General features: G+C 48.6%; 1 protein-coding gene across 2 annotated transcripts in view; it reads right to left on the bottom strand.

Moving 5' to 3' along the window:
- Nucleotides 1-7,004: 7,004 nt before the first annotated feature.
- The window catches only part of CRK (CRK proto-oncogene, adaptor protein), a 35,428-nt gene continuing 27,712 nt past the window's right edge, over nucleotides 7,005-14,720 (bottom strand). For both annotated transcript variants that reach the window (XM_033185189.1, XM_033185192.1), the window contains exon 3: nucleotides 7,005-9,913. In XM_033185189.1, the coding sequence (XP_033041080.1) occupies nucleotides 9,776-9,913 (138 nt within the window). In that variant the 3' untranslated portion in view covers nucleotides 7,005-9,775. The remainder of the gene's footprint in view (nucleotides 9,914-14,720) is intronic.

Below are 14,720 nucleotides of genomic sequence, written 5' to 3'. Positions count from 1 at the left end.
GGCAGGAGAATGGCGAAAGCCCAGGAGGCAGAGCTTGCAGTGAGCTGAGATCGGGCCACTGCACTCCAGCCTGGGAGACAGAGCCAGACTCCGTCTCAAAAAAAAAAAAAGAACCCGCGAGGGCACTGACAGTGTGTCAATTCCACAGCTACATTTTAAGAGACCTAGTGTAATACTGCCTGCTCTCTTGGAACCCTGCCAGTAGCCCCCAGTCCAGGCTGCCCTGCTGTAAGATGGGAGACCACATGAAGCAGAGATAAACTGTCAGCTGAGGGCCATCCAAGACCAGCCAGCCCCCGCCAGTCAGCAGCTGACCTCATCCATGAGCGAAACTGGCTAAGGCCTGGAGAACTGCCCCGCTGAGCCCAACCCCAGCTGCTGACCTGTGTAATTGTAAGATGACTAAGTGACTGTTGTTTCAGGCCACTAAGGATTGCCATGGTTTACTTTGCAGCAAAAGCTAACTGATGAACTTTTATTTTTTTGTGACAGAGTCTTGCTGTGATGCTCAGGCTGGAGTGAAATGGTGCAATCTCGGTTCACTGCAACCTCTGCTTCAGGGGTCCCAGTGATTGCCCTGCCTCAGTCTCTCGAGTAGCTGGGATTACAGGCACCCGCCACCACGCCCGGCTAATTTTTTTTTTTTGACACGGAGTCTTGCTCTTTCGCCCAGGCTGGAGTGCGATGGCATGATCTCGGCTCACTGCAACCTCCACCTCCTGTGTTCAAGGAATTCTCCTGTCTCAGCCTCCCGAGTAGCTGGGATTACAGGTGCAAGCCACTAGGCCCAGCTACGTTTTGTATTTTTAGTAGAGACAAGGTTTCACCATGTTGGCCAGACTGGTCTGGAACTCCTGACGTCAAGTGATCTGCCCATCTTGGCTTCCCAAAGTGCTGGGATTACAGGTGTGAGCCACCATGGCTGGCCTTCAGTTTTCTATTTTTATTAGACATGGGGTTTCACCATGTTGGCCAGGCTGGTCTCGAACTCCCAATCTCAGGTGATCTGCCCACATCGGCCTCTCAAAGTGCTAGGATTACAGGGGTGAGCCACTGTGCCCAGCCCCACGTGGCTTTTGATGACCTCTAGCCCACCTATGGTGTTTCCATTCTTTGGTTCAGAATACAACCCCTGGGTATCTGCTGTGTCCAGCAGGGCTGGGTGTTGGGAATACAACAATGAATGGCCGGGGCCTTGGGATGGACACACTCATGGGCAATCTCAGTTCAGTGTGAGGTCACAGCAGTAAGTGCATGTTAGCAAGACAGGACACAGGGCAAGCACCTAATCCAAATTAGGACATTAGATAAGACTGATGTTTGAAAATGAGATCGAGTTACAGTGTCCAAAAGCCCAGAGGAGAGAGCAGGTGGGTCAGGTAAAGACAGGGCAAGACATTCAGTGTGGCTGGAGCCCAGAGCACTGGAAGGAGAGTGAGGAAGATGAGGCTGGGAAGGAAAGGAGCTGGAACATGAAGAGCTGTTTCCCTTTGCAGGGAGTGGAGACACTGGCCGAAGGAGAATATAATCTAATGGGAGATGACACAAAAGCTGACAGGGGCTGCAATGTGGATGGACGGGAAGGACCAAAACTCGTGACAAGGAGCCCAGTTAGGTGGCTTTTGAGGTCATCCAGGAGAGAGGCACTGGCAGTTTGAACTAGGGTGGCAGAAGTGGGGAGGAAGGGAAGTGAAATGTGTAGGACTGAGAACTTGGTAAATTACGAGCAAGAAGAGGAGAGGATTGCCTCCAGAGTTGTGGCCTGGCCAATGGTCATAGACATTGAGATAAGCAAGTTGAACCAGGAGCAACTGGGGAACGCAATCATCAGATTTTTTTTTTTTTTTTTTTTTGAGGCGGAGTCTCGCTCTGTCGCCCAGGCTGGAGTGCAGTGGCCGGATCTCAGCTCACTGCAAGCTCCGCCTCCTGGGTTTACGCCATTCTCCTGCCTCAGCCTCCCGAGTAGCTGGGGCTACAGGCGCCCGCCACCTCGCCTGGCTATTTTTTTTAATTTTTTAGTAGAGACGGGGTTTCACTGTGTTAGCCAGGATGGTCTCGATCTCCTGACCTCGTGATCTGCCCGTCTCGGCCTCCCAAAGTGCTGGGATTACAGGCTTGAGCCACCGCGCCCGGCCATCAATTTGTTTTTATTTTTGAGATGGGGTCTCACCCTGTTGCCCAGGCTGGAGTGCAATGGTATGATCGCAGCTCACTGCATCCTCCACCTCCCGGGTCCAAGCAATTCTCTGCCTCAGCCTCCCGACTGGCTGGGATTACAGGCATCTGCCACCACGCCCGGCTAATTGTTTTGTATTTTTAGTAGAGACGGAGTTTCAGCATTTTGACCAGGCTGGTTTTGAACTCCTGACCTCGTGATCCAACTGCCTCAGCCTCTCAAAGTGCTGGGATTACAGGTGTGAGCCACCATGCCCGGCCTTTTTTTGTTTTTTTTTTTTGAGACAGAGTGGCGGACACCTGTAATCCCAGCTACTTGGGACACTGAGGCAGAAGAATCCCTTTAATCTGGGAGGTGGAGGTTTTGGCGAGCTGAGATGGCACCATTGCACTCCAGGCTGGGTGACAGAGCAAGACTCCATCTCAAAAAAAAAAAAAACAAAACAAAACACCCACCACATTCATTCCTTTTTTCTAAATATCAGTTTTTTTTGCTTGTTGGCTTTTTTTTTTGAGATGGAGTCTCGCTCTGTCACCCAGTCTGGAGTGCAGTGGTGCGATCTCGGCTCATGGCAAGCTCTGCCTTCTGAGTAGCTGGGACTACAGGCGCCCACCACCACGCAGGGATAATTTTTTTGTATTTTTAGTAGAGACGGGGTTTCACCGTGTCAGCTAGGATGGTCTCGATCTCCTGACCTCATGATCTGCCCACCTCAGCCTCAAAGTGCTGGGATTACAGGTGTGAGCCATCGAGCCTGGCCACTTGTTTGCTTTTTGAGATGGAGTCTGGCTGTGTCACCCAGGATGGAGTGCACTGGCGTGGCCTTGGTTCACTGCAACCTCTGCCTCCCAGGTTCAAGCAAGTCTCCCATTTACTCAGCAAGCCTCCTGAGTAGCTGAGATTACAGGCGCCCGCCACCACGCCTGGCTAATTCTGTACTTGTAGTTTATTTATTTATTTATTTTTGAGACAGAGTCTCTGTTGCCCAGGCTGGAGTGCAATGGTGCGATCTCCTCACTGCAACATCTGCCTCACGGGTTAAAGTGATTCTCCTGCTTCAGCTTCCCGAGTAGCTGGGAATACAGACGGCTGCCACCACACCCGGCTAATTTTTGTATTTTTAGTAGAGACGGGGTTTCACCACACTGGCCAGGCTGGTCTTGAACCCCCAACCTCTGATGATCCACCCGCCTGGCCCAGGTGAAGTGCTGGGATTCCAGGCATGAGCCACCCACCACACCCGGCCTGCTCTGTTGTTGAGCTTCACTTCTAGATGGCTGGTTCTTTTCTGCCCGCTACCTGATCTCCCATTTCATAGTCCTCAGAACATGGGTGGCAACAGCACGCCAAATCCTTCGCCTCCCCCGTCAAACTTAGCAGGGTTAATGGTTATTTTCATTTTCTTCTATACCGGCCCCCTCTCATCTTTTCATACCTGTAAGAGGAAAAGAATTTAACCTGGAAGTCAAGGTCACAAAATATGACAGGTGGTATGAATACTGTAGACTACATAAAGGAACACACCATTCCACAGTTTTGTTTCAGACAGGGTCTCACCCTGTGGCTCGTGCTGGAGTGAAGCGGCACAATCTCACTGCACTGTCAGCCTCTTGGGTTCAAGCAATTCTTCTGACTCAGTCTTGTAAGTGACTGGGATTATAGGCGCATGCCACCACACCCAGCTAATTTTTTTTGTATTTTTAGAAGAGACAGGATTTCAACAAATGGGCCAGGCTGGTTTCGAACTCCTGATCTCGTGATTCGACCGCCTAGGCCTCCAAGTGCTAGGATTAAAGGCATAAGCCACGGTACCCGCCCTGCTTTCAGGCCTTTATATGATTCTTATGGTCCCCTCAAATCAGTATTTTATGACTGATACTCATGGAGACCCTTAAAAATATCACCAGGCCAGAGGCCGGGTGCAGCGGGTGGCTCACACGTGTAATCCCAGCATGTCGGGAGGCTGAGGCGGGTGGATTACCTGAGGTCAGGAGTTCAAGACCAGCCTGGCCAACATGGTGAACTCCTGTCTCTACTAAAAATAGAAAAATTAGCCGGGCCTGGTGGTGGGCACCTGTCACCCCAGCTACTCGGGAGGCTGAGGCAGGAGAATCACTTGAACCTGGGAGGTGAGGTTGCAGTGAGCCGAGATCGCGCCACTGCACTGCAGCCTGGGGCACGAGAGCAAAACTTCGTCTTAAAAAAAAAAAAAAAACTCACGAGGCCAGGCACGGTGGCTCACACCTATAATCCCAGCACTTTAGGAGGCCAAGGCAGGTGAATCACCTGAGGTCAGGAGGTTCGACACCAGCCTGTCCAAAATGGCGAAACCGTATCTCTACCGAAAATACAAAAATTAGCCAGGTATGGTGGCACGTGCCTGTAATCCCAGCTACTCAGGAGGGTGAAGCTACTCAGGAGGGTGAGGCAGGAGAATCACTTGAATCTAGGAGGAAGAGGTTGCAACCAGCTGAGATAGCACCATCACACTCCAGCCTGCGCAACAACAGTGAAACTCTGTCTCAAAAAAAAAAAAAAAAGTCCGAGCGCAGTGGCTCAAACCTGTAATCCCAGCACTTTGGGAGACCGAGATGGGCGGATCACGAGGTCAGGAGATCGAGACCACCCTGGCTAACATGGTGAAACCCCGTCTCTACTAAAAAATACAAAAAACTGGGCGTGGTGGCCCCAGCTATTTGGGAGGCTGAAGCAGGAGAATGGCGTAAACCCGGGAGGCGGAGCTTGCAGTGAGCTGAGATCGCACCACTGCACTCCAGCCTGAGCGACAGAGCGAGACTACGTCTCAAAAAAAAAAAAAAAAAGGCCGGGCGCGGTGGCTCAAGCCTGTAATCCCAGCACTTTGGGAGGCCAAGGCGGGCGGATCACGAGGTCAGGAGATCGAGACCATCCTGGCTAACACTGTGAAACCCCGTCTCTACCAAAAAATACAAAAAACTAGCCGGGCGAGGTGGCGGGCGCCTGTAGTCCCAGCTACTCGGAGGCTGAGGCAGGAGAATGGCGTAAACCCGGGAGGCGGAGCTTGCAGTGAGCTGAGATCCGGCCACTGCACTCCAGCCAGGGCGACAGAGCGAGACTCCGTCTCAAAAAAAAAAAAAAAAAAAAAAGGCCATGCACGGTGGCTCTCCCCTGTAATCCTAGCACTTTGGGAGGCTGAGGCAGGTGGATCACTTGAGGTCAGGAGTTCCAGACCAGCCTGACCAACATGGAGAAATCCCATTTCTACTAAAAATACAAAATTAGTTGGGCATGGTGGGTGGCTCACGCCTGTAGTCCCAGCTACTCCGGAGGCTGATGCAGGAGAATTGCTTGAACCCGGGAGGTGGAGATTTCAGTGAGCCGAGATCACATCATTGCACTCCAGCCTGGGCAACAAGAGTGAAACACCATCTCAAACAAACAAAAAAAATAAAAAATCTGTACCTGTATATCTCACTATTGATTAATCTTTTTTTTTTTTTTTTTTTTTGAGATGGAGTCTCGCTCTGTCACCAAGGCTGGAGTGCAGTGGCGCGATCTTGGCTCACTGCAATCTCCACTTCCCAGGTTCAAGTAATTCATGTGCCTCAGCCTCCCGAGTAGCTGGGATTACAGGCATGCACCACTACGCCTGGCTAATGTTTGTATTTTATTGAGACAGTCTCACTGTTGTCCAGGCTGGAGTACAGCAGTGCCATCTCAGCTCACTGCAACCTCTGCCTCCCGGGTTCAAGCGATTCTCTTGCCTCAGCCTCCCACGTAGCTGGGACTGCAGGCACCCGCCACCACACCCAGCTAATTTTTCGTACTTTTAGTAGAGACAGGGTTTTACTGCGTTAGCCAGGATGGTCATGATCTCCTGACCTTGTGATCCACCCAAATTGGTGGATTACAGGCGTGAGCCACCATGCCCAGCCAGATTTTTGTATTTTCAGTAGAGACGGGGTTTCACTATGCTGGCCAGGCTGGTCTCGAACTCCTGACCTTCTGATCTGCGGTCCCCCCCCCGCCCCCCAGCCTCCCAAGGTTCTGGGATTACAGGCATGAGCCACCACACCCGGCCTATTCTCATCTTTAAGAAGCACCCACAGAGCTTGTAAAATTGTTTCTCTAATTACATGACTGTAGGCTGCTGAAGGCACATACCTCCTATTCCCTAAGTGTAAAGATTTACCTCTTGCTGGGCACGGTGGTGGCTCACACCTGTAATCCCAGCACTTGAGGAGGCGGAGACAGGCGGATCACCTGAGGTGAGGCGTTCGAGACCAGCCTGGCTAACATGGTGAAACCCCATTTCTACTAAAAATACAAAAAATTAGCTGGGTGTGGTGGTGCATGCCTGTAACCCCAGCTACTCGGGAGGCTGAGGTAGGAGAACTGCTTGAACCTGGGAGGCAGAAGTTGCAGTAAGCCGAGATCGCATCACTGCACCCCAGCTTAGGCCACAAGAGTGAAACTTTGTCTCAAAAAAAAAAAAAAAAAGGGCCGGGCACAGTGGCTCTCGCCTGTAATCCCAGCACTTTGGGAGGCTGAGGCGGGTGGATCATGAGGTCAGGAGATTGAGACCATCCTGGCTAACACGGTGAAACCCCGTCTCTACTAAAAATACAAAAAAATTTAGCTAGGCGAGGTGGCTGGTGCCTGCAGTCCCAGCTACTCGGGAGGATGAGGCTGGAGAATGGCATGAACCCAGGAGGCGGAGGTTGCAGTGAGCCAAGATCATGCCACTGCACTCCAGCCTGGGCAACAGAGCGAGACTCCGTCTCAAAAAAAAAAAAAAAAGATTTAGCTTTTTTGTGAAAAATATTCAAAGATTCCTTTTTCCAAAACATCAGCAAGCCAAACATTTGGCCATATGTTTATTTGCTATGTAAACTATAAACACATACAATACATGCTACGAAACACAGTTTTTTAAAATTTAACTGTCAAGAAAGTGTATAGTGTTATAATACAATGGCACATGTTTATATTTTATTTCAAATTGGTTTGCTTATCACCTATTTCAAACCATTAATAGTGAAATGTTACTTGTGGATAATTAAAAATTATCTATTTGCATTATTAACAATAAACAATTCCAACAAATTAATAAGAATTAACCATGGCAAATATTAGTATTCCAAAAACGGGATTTGCAGAAATGATTATATAAAATATAGCAGCCAATTTCAGTTTACTTTGCCAATAGGATTTCAGCATTTGCTTTTTTTGGGAAGACATAAGACATCCTTTGATTTCTTGAGGTGCATTAACTGCCACACCCAACAGCCAAATCCAGGCCAGCGGTTCATGGAACGGCTCTGGACCACCGATCACTGAGGAATCCTTAGGACTTGAGTAGCGCTGCATGTTCCACTGATATTACATATGATGAAAAGAGACATTACAAGCCAATATCAAAGTCAAAGGAAAAGAAAATAGGAACATTCAAATCAGTTGCGACAATGTTTTTCTACAAATATTTTAGATGCCACACTTTCAGGAAAACAAGATTTAATGTGTATCTGGATTTTACAGTCTCTATGTTCTAACTGAAAATTTAACAAAGCAGTCAGATGGAATTACATCTAGGATTACAAACCTGTTCATTCAACATTACTGAGCACCCACTCTGTGCACAGCACCGTGCTAATCTTTTACAAGTTGAGTTTAATGTCTTTATCAAGCACGACCTTAGTGTGAGGTAAAAATACATTAAATTAGCGTCAACTCATTAGTCTGCTTGTGGTCATGTATGGAATCCTGGGCCAGCTGGCTTCCCTGTGCCACGTCACCAGTTTCTCAGTCTCCTCATTCACTCAGACAAATACGTGCACACTGTGTGTTAGGCAATGTGCCAGTCACTCGGATACCACAATCTGGCATGGGTTCAAAGAATGCAAATTTATCATATTAACCTATGTAGAACAATTAGAAAGGTAGATTATTTTTCCAAAATGAGGTCCAAAGCAAACTAGAAGGTGTTTCTACTGGTCATACCACACCACAGACCAGTAAGTGCCTTTATAGACTGGGAACTAACTTGGAAGTCTCATGCTGTAGTCTAAATAGCCTAGATCATTTTTGGTCTCATAAGTCTATTTTTTGGAGCACCTGACCCCATATAAATCATTCCATACTTAAATCGATTTATAAACTAAACCTGAACATAAAAAGCCAAAACTGAAGGCAGTTTATAATGTAATGTACTTCAACAGCATTACTCTTCTCATGAGAAATAAGTAATACATAAGTAATTCACGATTGGTTCAACATGTTTTGTTTTGTTTTTTTTTGAGACAGAGTCTCGCCCTATCCCCCAGGCTGGAGTGCAGTGGTGCTATCTCGGCTCACTGGAACCTCCACCTCCCAGGTTCAAACAATTCTCCTGCCTCAGCCTCCCAAGTAGCTGGGATTACAGGCACACACCACCACGCCCAGCTAATTTTTTGTATCTTTAGTAGAGATGGGGATTCACCATGTTGGCCAGGCTGATCTCGAACTCCTGACCTCGTGATCCACCCGCCTCGGCCTCCCAAACTGCTGGGATTACAGGCGTGAGCCACCGCCCGGCCAGTTCAACATTTTCAAAGCACTAACCCTACCCCAAACTCATGTAATACTAACTTGACTTTTATACAAGTCGCACAGAATGCAGAGGGCAGAATTTGGCCCCAAAACCTTCCACAGAGTATTAGAGGTGATTGCTCCTTCCACTCTGAGTAGAACCTAAGAATTCCAAGAGTCTCCTAATAGGATACTGGCCTTCAGGAGAAATGGCCCTGCTGGATCCCATTAGTTAGGACTCTAGTTAACTGCTGTAGAAGGGTGACCTACTACGACCCTTTAGGGGAAGGCAGAGAGCTGGGAGACTGGCTGTCCACTTAGTGAATCCAACACTGGCTTAAAGCTACGCACTGAATAAAGTGCTCGGTACATTCTGCTTCTCACCTGGAATGAAAATACACACTTATCTTAGGAATTAACCTACTCACAGGTTTGGGGGACAAGAATGTTAAGGGGTAAAAGAATCCCAAGAAAAAGTATGAAGCATCGACTAGGAGGGAACAAATGCTTTTAGTAGTGTTCTTAGAATTCTTAGGATCTGAAATGTCAGAATGAGTCATACGCTGGTCATGCTCCATATCATGAAAGCAGTCCTGCTTGATACTATTCACACAGTGCATGATTACTTCATGGGGGTGGAAGGGAACAGTCTGCGCCATTTGATAGGATGGTTCCAGAATGAAAACAAAATCACTGAATGATCAGGGTAAGCAGTGTGTCATACTCCTTCCTGTCCATCGGTTTTCCACAGGGTGATTTGCATTGCCTGAGAGAAAGGAGGCAAGATACCTATCCCTTCTGATACACACAGGCATGGCCACTACCTCCTCCAATTGCCAATTTCAGAAGCTAACACACGAGCCCTCCAGTTCGTACCCTGAATATGGTACATAAGACTAGGAATGGAGTAGTTCAGTCTAAAAAAAGATCACAGGTAACAGAATGCTTACATAAACTAGACTGCTTTTGACATCTGTAAGAAAATTGTATAGATGGCAGTTGGAAAAAAAAAAAAGATTGTTCCCATCTGTCAGCAAAACTGTTGAGCTATACTCAGCTGAAGTCCTCATCGGGATTCTGTTGATCCAGCAGACGGACATGTGTGAATGGGAAGTGACCTCGTTTGCCATTACACTCCCCTTCCCACTGACCACTCACATTAATCTTCGTAACCTTTACCAGCTCACCGACCTGCAGGAGGAGAATAAGGAGAGCACTTTATTTCCAGTTAGGAATGCAAGCTGCACAACTCCGTTCTCTGGTTAGGCACACCCTGCCCGTGTGATTGCTCTAGGGATGTTACAGAAATGACCATTTGCTGCCCCCCCAGCCCCAGCCACCAGACCGATTACTTGTGGTTAATGCAGGCAGAAGGAAGAAGTGTTTTTAGCAGTGCAGAAAAATAGAGAATACAGAAAGTAAAACAGGATCCCAGATAATGATACTTTTTGATTAAAAAAGGAAAATGGTAATTATTGGAAATCTCAAGTGTCTCTGAACGAGCACTCCCAACTTCACGGAGTGAGCTAGTATTCCCTTTCTTCGTACTCGCTACCCTCGGCTTTCCACCTGCTCCGCAGACCCTGTCCGAGGAGAAGCAACCTTCTCCCCTCTTTTTTTGTGTTTTTTCTATTTTTTGAGATGGAGTCTTGCTCTCTTGCCTAGGCTGGAGCGCAGTGGCACGATCTCGGCTCAGTGCAACCTCTGCCTCCCAGGTTCAAGCGATTCTCCTGCCTCAGCCTCCAGAGTAGCTGGGACTACAGGTGCCCACCACCATGCCCAGCTAATTTTTGTATTTTTAGTAGAGATGGAGTTTCACCATCTTGGCCAGGCTGGTTTCAAACTCCTGACCTCGTGATCCACCCACCTTGGCCTCCCAAAGTGCTGGGATTACAGGCGTGAACCACCGTGCCCGGCCGCCTTCTCCCGTCTTTAGCATACGGCAGCAGCACAATCCCCCAGCCCACTTGCACACGTCCTGGTCTATTACTGCTTGCACAGCAGAAAGTGATCATGGCAAGCATAGGTCACTTGGTCCTAGAAAATCAACTGTTCCCATCACTTCCTGACCAAGGCAAGCCTTTTCCCATATGGGCAGGTAGAGGTCAAAACTCCAAATCCAATTAGCTCTCAGAAAACCCCTATCTCATTAAGCAAGCTCTATTTGACAAGCTACTGCCTGCCCAGCCCCCCTATCCCACCATTGGACAGACCTTGCTGCTCCCTCAATGCTGCTTGTTACCTGATCATTACCCAATGAGGGGTCAAAAAAACCAACTATGGTCGGGCACAGTGGCTCATGCCTGCAATCCCAGCACTTGGTGGGCCTGACATACGTGGATGGATTGCTTCAGCTCAGGAGTTTGAGACCAGCCTGAGTAACATGGTGAAACCCATCTCTACAAAAAATCCAAACATTAGCTGGGTGTGGTGGTAGCCGCTCAGAGTCCCAGCTACTCCGGAGGCTGAGGTGGGAGGATTGCTTGAGCCCAGGAGGCAGAGACCGCAGTGAGCTGAGATCACACCACTGCATTCCAGCCTGGGCAATAGAGCCAGGCCCTGCCTCAAAAAACAAAAACAGGCCGGGCGCGGTGGCTCAAGCCTGTAATCCCAGCACTTTGGGAGGCCGAGACGGGCGGATCACGAGTTCAGGAGATCGAGACCATCCTGGCTAATCCGGTGAGACCCCGTCTCTACTAAAAACTACAAAAAACTAGCCGGGCGAGGTGGGGGGCGCCTGTAGTCCCAGCTACATGGGAGGCTGAGGCAGGAGAATGGCGTAAACCCGGGAGGCGGAGCTTGCAGTGAGCTGAGATCTGGCCACTGCACTTCAGCCTGGGCGACAGAGTGAGACTCTGTCTCAAAAAAAAAAAAAAAAATCCCTGCATTTCAGCATGTATTTACGTAATGTCTCTTGTTGCAAAATGAAATATAAAGTGTTTGTTTTGTTTTTGAAACAGAGTCTCGCTCTGTCACCCAGGCTGGAGTGCAGTGGCGGGATATCAGCTCACTGCAAGCTCCGCCTCCCAGGTTCACGCCATTCTCCTGCCTCAGCCTCCCGAGCAGCTGGGACTACAGGCGCCGCCACCACACTCAGATGCTATTTTTTTTTATATTTTTAGTAAAGATGGGTTTCACCTTGTTAGCCAGGATGGTCTTGATCTCCTGACCTCGTGATCTGCCTACCTTGGCCTCCCAAAGTGCTGGGATTACAGGCGTGAGCCACCGTACCTGGCCGAAATATAAAGTTTTAACAATCTATGATATATTCCTATCCTACTATGAAACTTCAGAGGTCAGTCTGATGAATGGATTCACCCCATGGCAAAATGCTGAATGGTGAAATACAGCCTCAGATGCCACTGGACTAAAGAGTTTTATGACCATCCTTTAAGTATCAGTATTTGAATTCTGAGCATACTCAGTTCATTTGGTTTTATTAAACCAACTACTATTTACTGAATAATTATATAGCAGAGGGCATTTTATATAACTTTATATTACATTAAAATATAAGGTATTTTCCAATCCTCATAATCCTGCAATACAGGAAATGCTTTCATTTTACAAATCAAAAGACAGCAGTTTAGAGAAATGGCATGATACATGTGCCACAGAGGTGGCACAGTTAGTGACAGGGCTGGGAATTTGAGCCCAGAACTATCCGGCTCCAAAGCCCATTTATGCTTTTTATCTTTTATTTTTTGAGACAGGGTCTCACTCTGTCACTTAGGCTGGAGTGCAGTGACACCATCATGGCTCACTGCAGCCTGTAACTCTCGGGCTGAGGGGATCCTGCCACCTTAGCCTCCCGAGTAGCTGGGACCACAGGTGCACGCTACTATGCCCAGCTAATTCCCGGCCTGAGCCCCCGCACCATTTATGCATTTTATACAGTATCAGGAACTTTCAAATTATGCTCCTGGGGGTTGTACTGGGTTCCCTAAAAATGTCCGCAGGCCATCTACTGACCAAAGCCCACGCAAGTCCAGCCGCAGGGCCTCTTTCAGGCCCAGCCTGACCTCACTTACAGATGGAACAGCTTGCCTACTGGCCCCTCTGCTGTTTCCTAAAGACCTCTCTAAAAATTACAGAGGCCTAAAGTCATCGTATGGGTCATAGGATGCTGAGAAAATGAGGGACAGAAAGAAGGGGAGAGAGAGACACATAAGATACAGAGGTTGAGAAAAAATAGCAGTGGTCTGGGTGCAGTGGCTCATGCCTGTAATCCCAGCACTGTGGGAAGCTGAGGTAGGGAGACAGCTTGAGCCCAGGATTTTGAGAGCAGCCCTGGCAAAAGAGTGAGACCTTGTCTCTACAAAAATTTTAAAAAGCCAAGCGTGCTGGTGTGCGCCTGTGGTCCCAGTTACTCGGGAGGATGAGGTAGGTCACTTGAGCCTCCTGGGAGGTCAAGGCTGCCCTCTAGCCTGGGCAACAAGACCCTTTCTGAAAAAAACAGAAAAAACCAAGCTAAATCTGCCTGTGTCGTGAAGATGAAGGCTAAGCACACGTGTGAAGGAAGGAGAGGAAGGGATGATGGTACGCCTATCCTTACACACAGATAACAATCCTCACAGGCTGCTACCACCAGGGCTCTCTCCGCACCTGGCCTGCCAGCAACTTTAGAATTCAAAGTTTTTCACATCTGGGCCAGGCGCTGTGGCTCACGTCTGTAACCCCAGCACTCTGGGAGGCCGAGGTAGGAGGATAACTTGAGCTCAGGAGTTCAAGACCAGCCTGTGCACTATAGTGAAACCTCGTTTCTACAAAAAATAAAAAAATTGACTGGGCGTGGTGGCTCACGCCTGTAATCCCAGCACTTTGGGAGGTCGAGGTGGGTGAATCATGAGGTCAGTTCAAGACCAGCATGGCCAAACTGGTGAAACCCCATCTCTACTAAAATACAAAAATTAGCCAGACATGGTGGCGTGCACCTGTAATCGCAACTCCTTGGGAGGCAGGGAACAGCTTGAACCCAGGAAGCGGAGGTTGCAGTGAGCCGAGACTGTGTCACTGCACTCCAGCCTGGACAACAGAGCTTCACTCTGTCTCAAAAATAAAATAAGTAAATAAATGAGCCAGGCATAGTGGTGTGTGCCTGTAGTCCCAGCTACTCAAGAGGCTGACATGGGAGGATTGCTTGAGCCCGGGAGGTAGAGATCGCAGTGAGCCAAGATAGTACCACTGCATTCCAGCCTGGGCGACACAGCAAAACTCTCTTAAAAAAAAAAAAAAGGTTCTGACATGCCCCAGCCCAGCCAAGCTAGGCAACAATAGCAAGACTGTGTCTCTTGAAAAAAAAAAAAAAAATTAGTAAGGCATCATGGTGTGCAACTGTATTTCCAGTTACTCAGGAGACTGAGGCAGGAGGACCACTTAAGCCTGGGAGTTTGGGCCTGTAGTGAGCTGAGGGCACCACTGCACCCCACCCTGGTGAAGAGAGCAAGATTCTGTCTCCAAAAAAAAGAGAAGCATCTTGGCTGGGCACGGTGGCTCACGCCTGTAATCCCAGCACTTTGGGAGGCTGAGGTGGGCAGATCGCGAGGTCAGGAGATTGAGACTATCCTGGTTAACAGTGAAACCCCATCTCTACTAAAAATACAAAAAAATTAGCCAGATGTGGTGGCGGGCACCTGTAGTCCCAGCTACTTGGGAGGCTGAGGTAGCAGAATGGCATGAACCCGGGAAGTGGAGCTTGCAGTGAGCCGAGATCCCACCACTGCACTCCAGCCTGGGCGACAGAGCGAGACTCCGTCCCAGAAGAAAAAAAAAAGAATATGGTCTGGTAACTTAAGGCCCGTCTTCTCCACTAACATCCCCAATATCTGCTGTATCTGAATCCGTTATTTTACTCATATTGGAAACAAACACAGGAGGCCAGGCACGGTGGCTTATACCTGTAGTCCCAACACTTTCGGAGGCCAAGGCAGGCACATCACTTGAGGACAGAAGTTCGAGACCAGCCTGGCCAACATGGTGAAACTCTATCTCTACTAAA

This window comes from Trachypithecus francoisi, unplaced genomic scaffold (genome assembly GCF_009764315.1).
Source record: "Trachypithecus francoisi isolate TF-2019V2 unplaced genomic scaffold, Tfra_2.0 Lachesis_group20, whole genome shotgun sequence".
NCBI classification, from domain to species: domain Eukaryota; kingdom Metazoa; phylum Chordata; class Mammalia; order Primates; family Cercopithecidae; genus Trachypithecus; species Trachypithecus francoisi.
The sequence above is the reverse complement of the archived record's forward strand: the minus strand, read 5'-3'. Positions and strand labels throughout refer to the sequence as shown.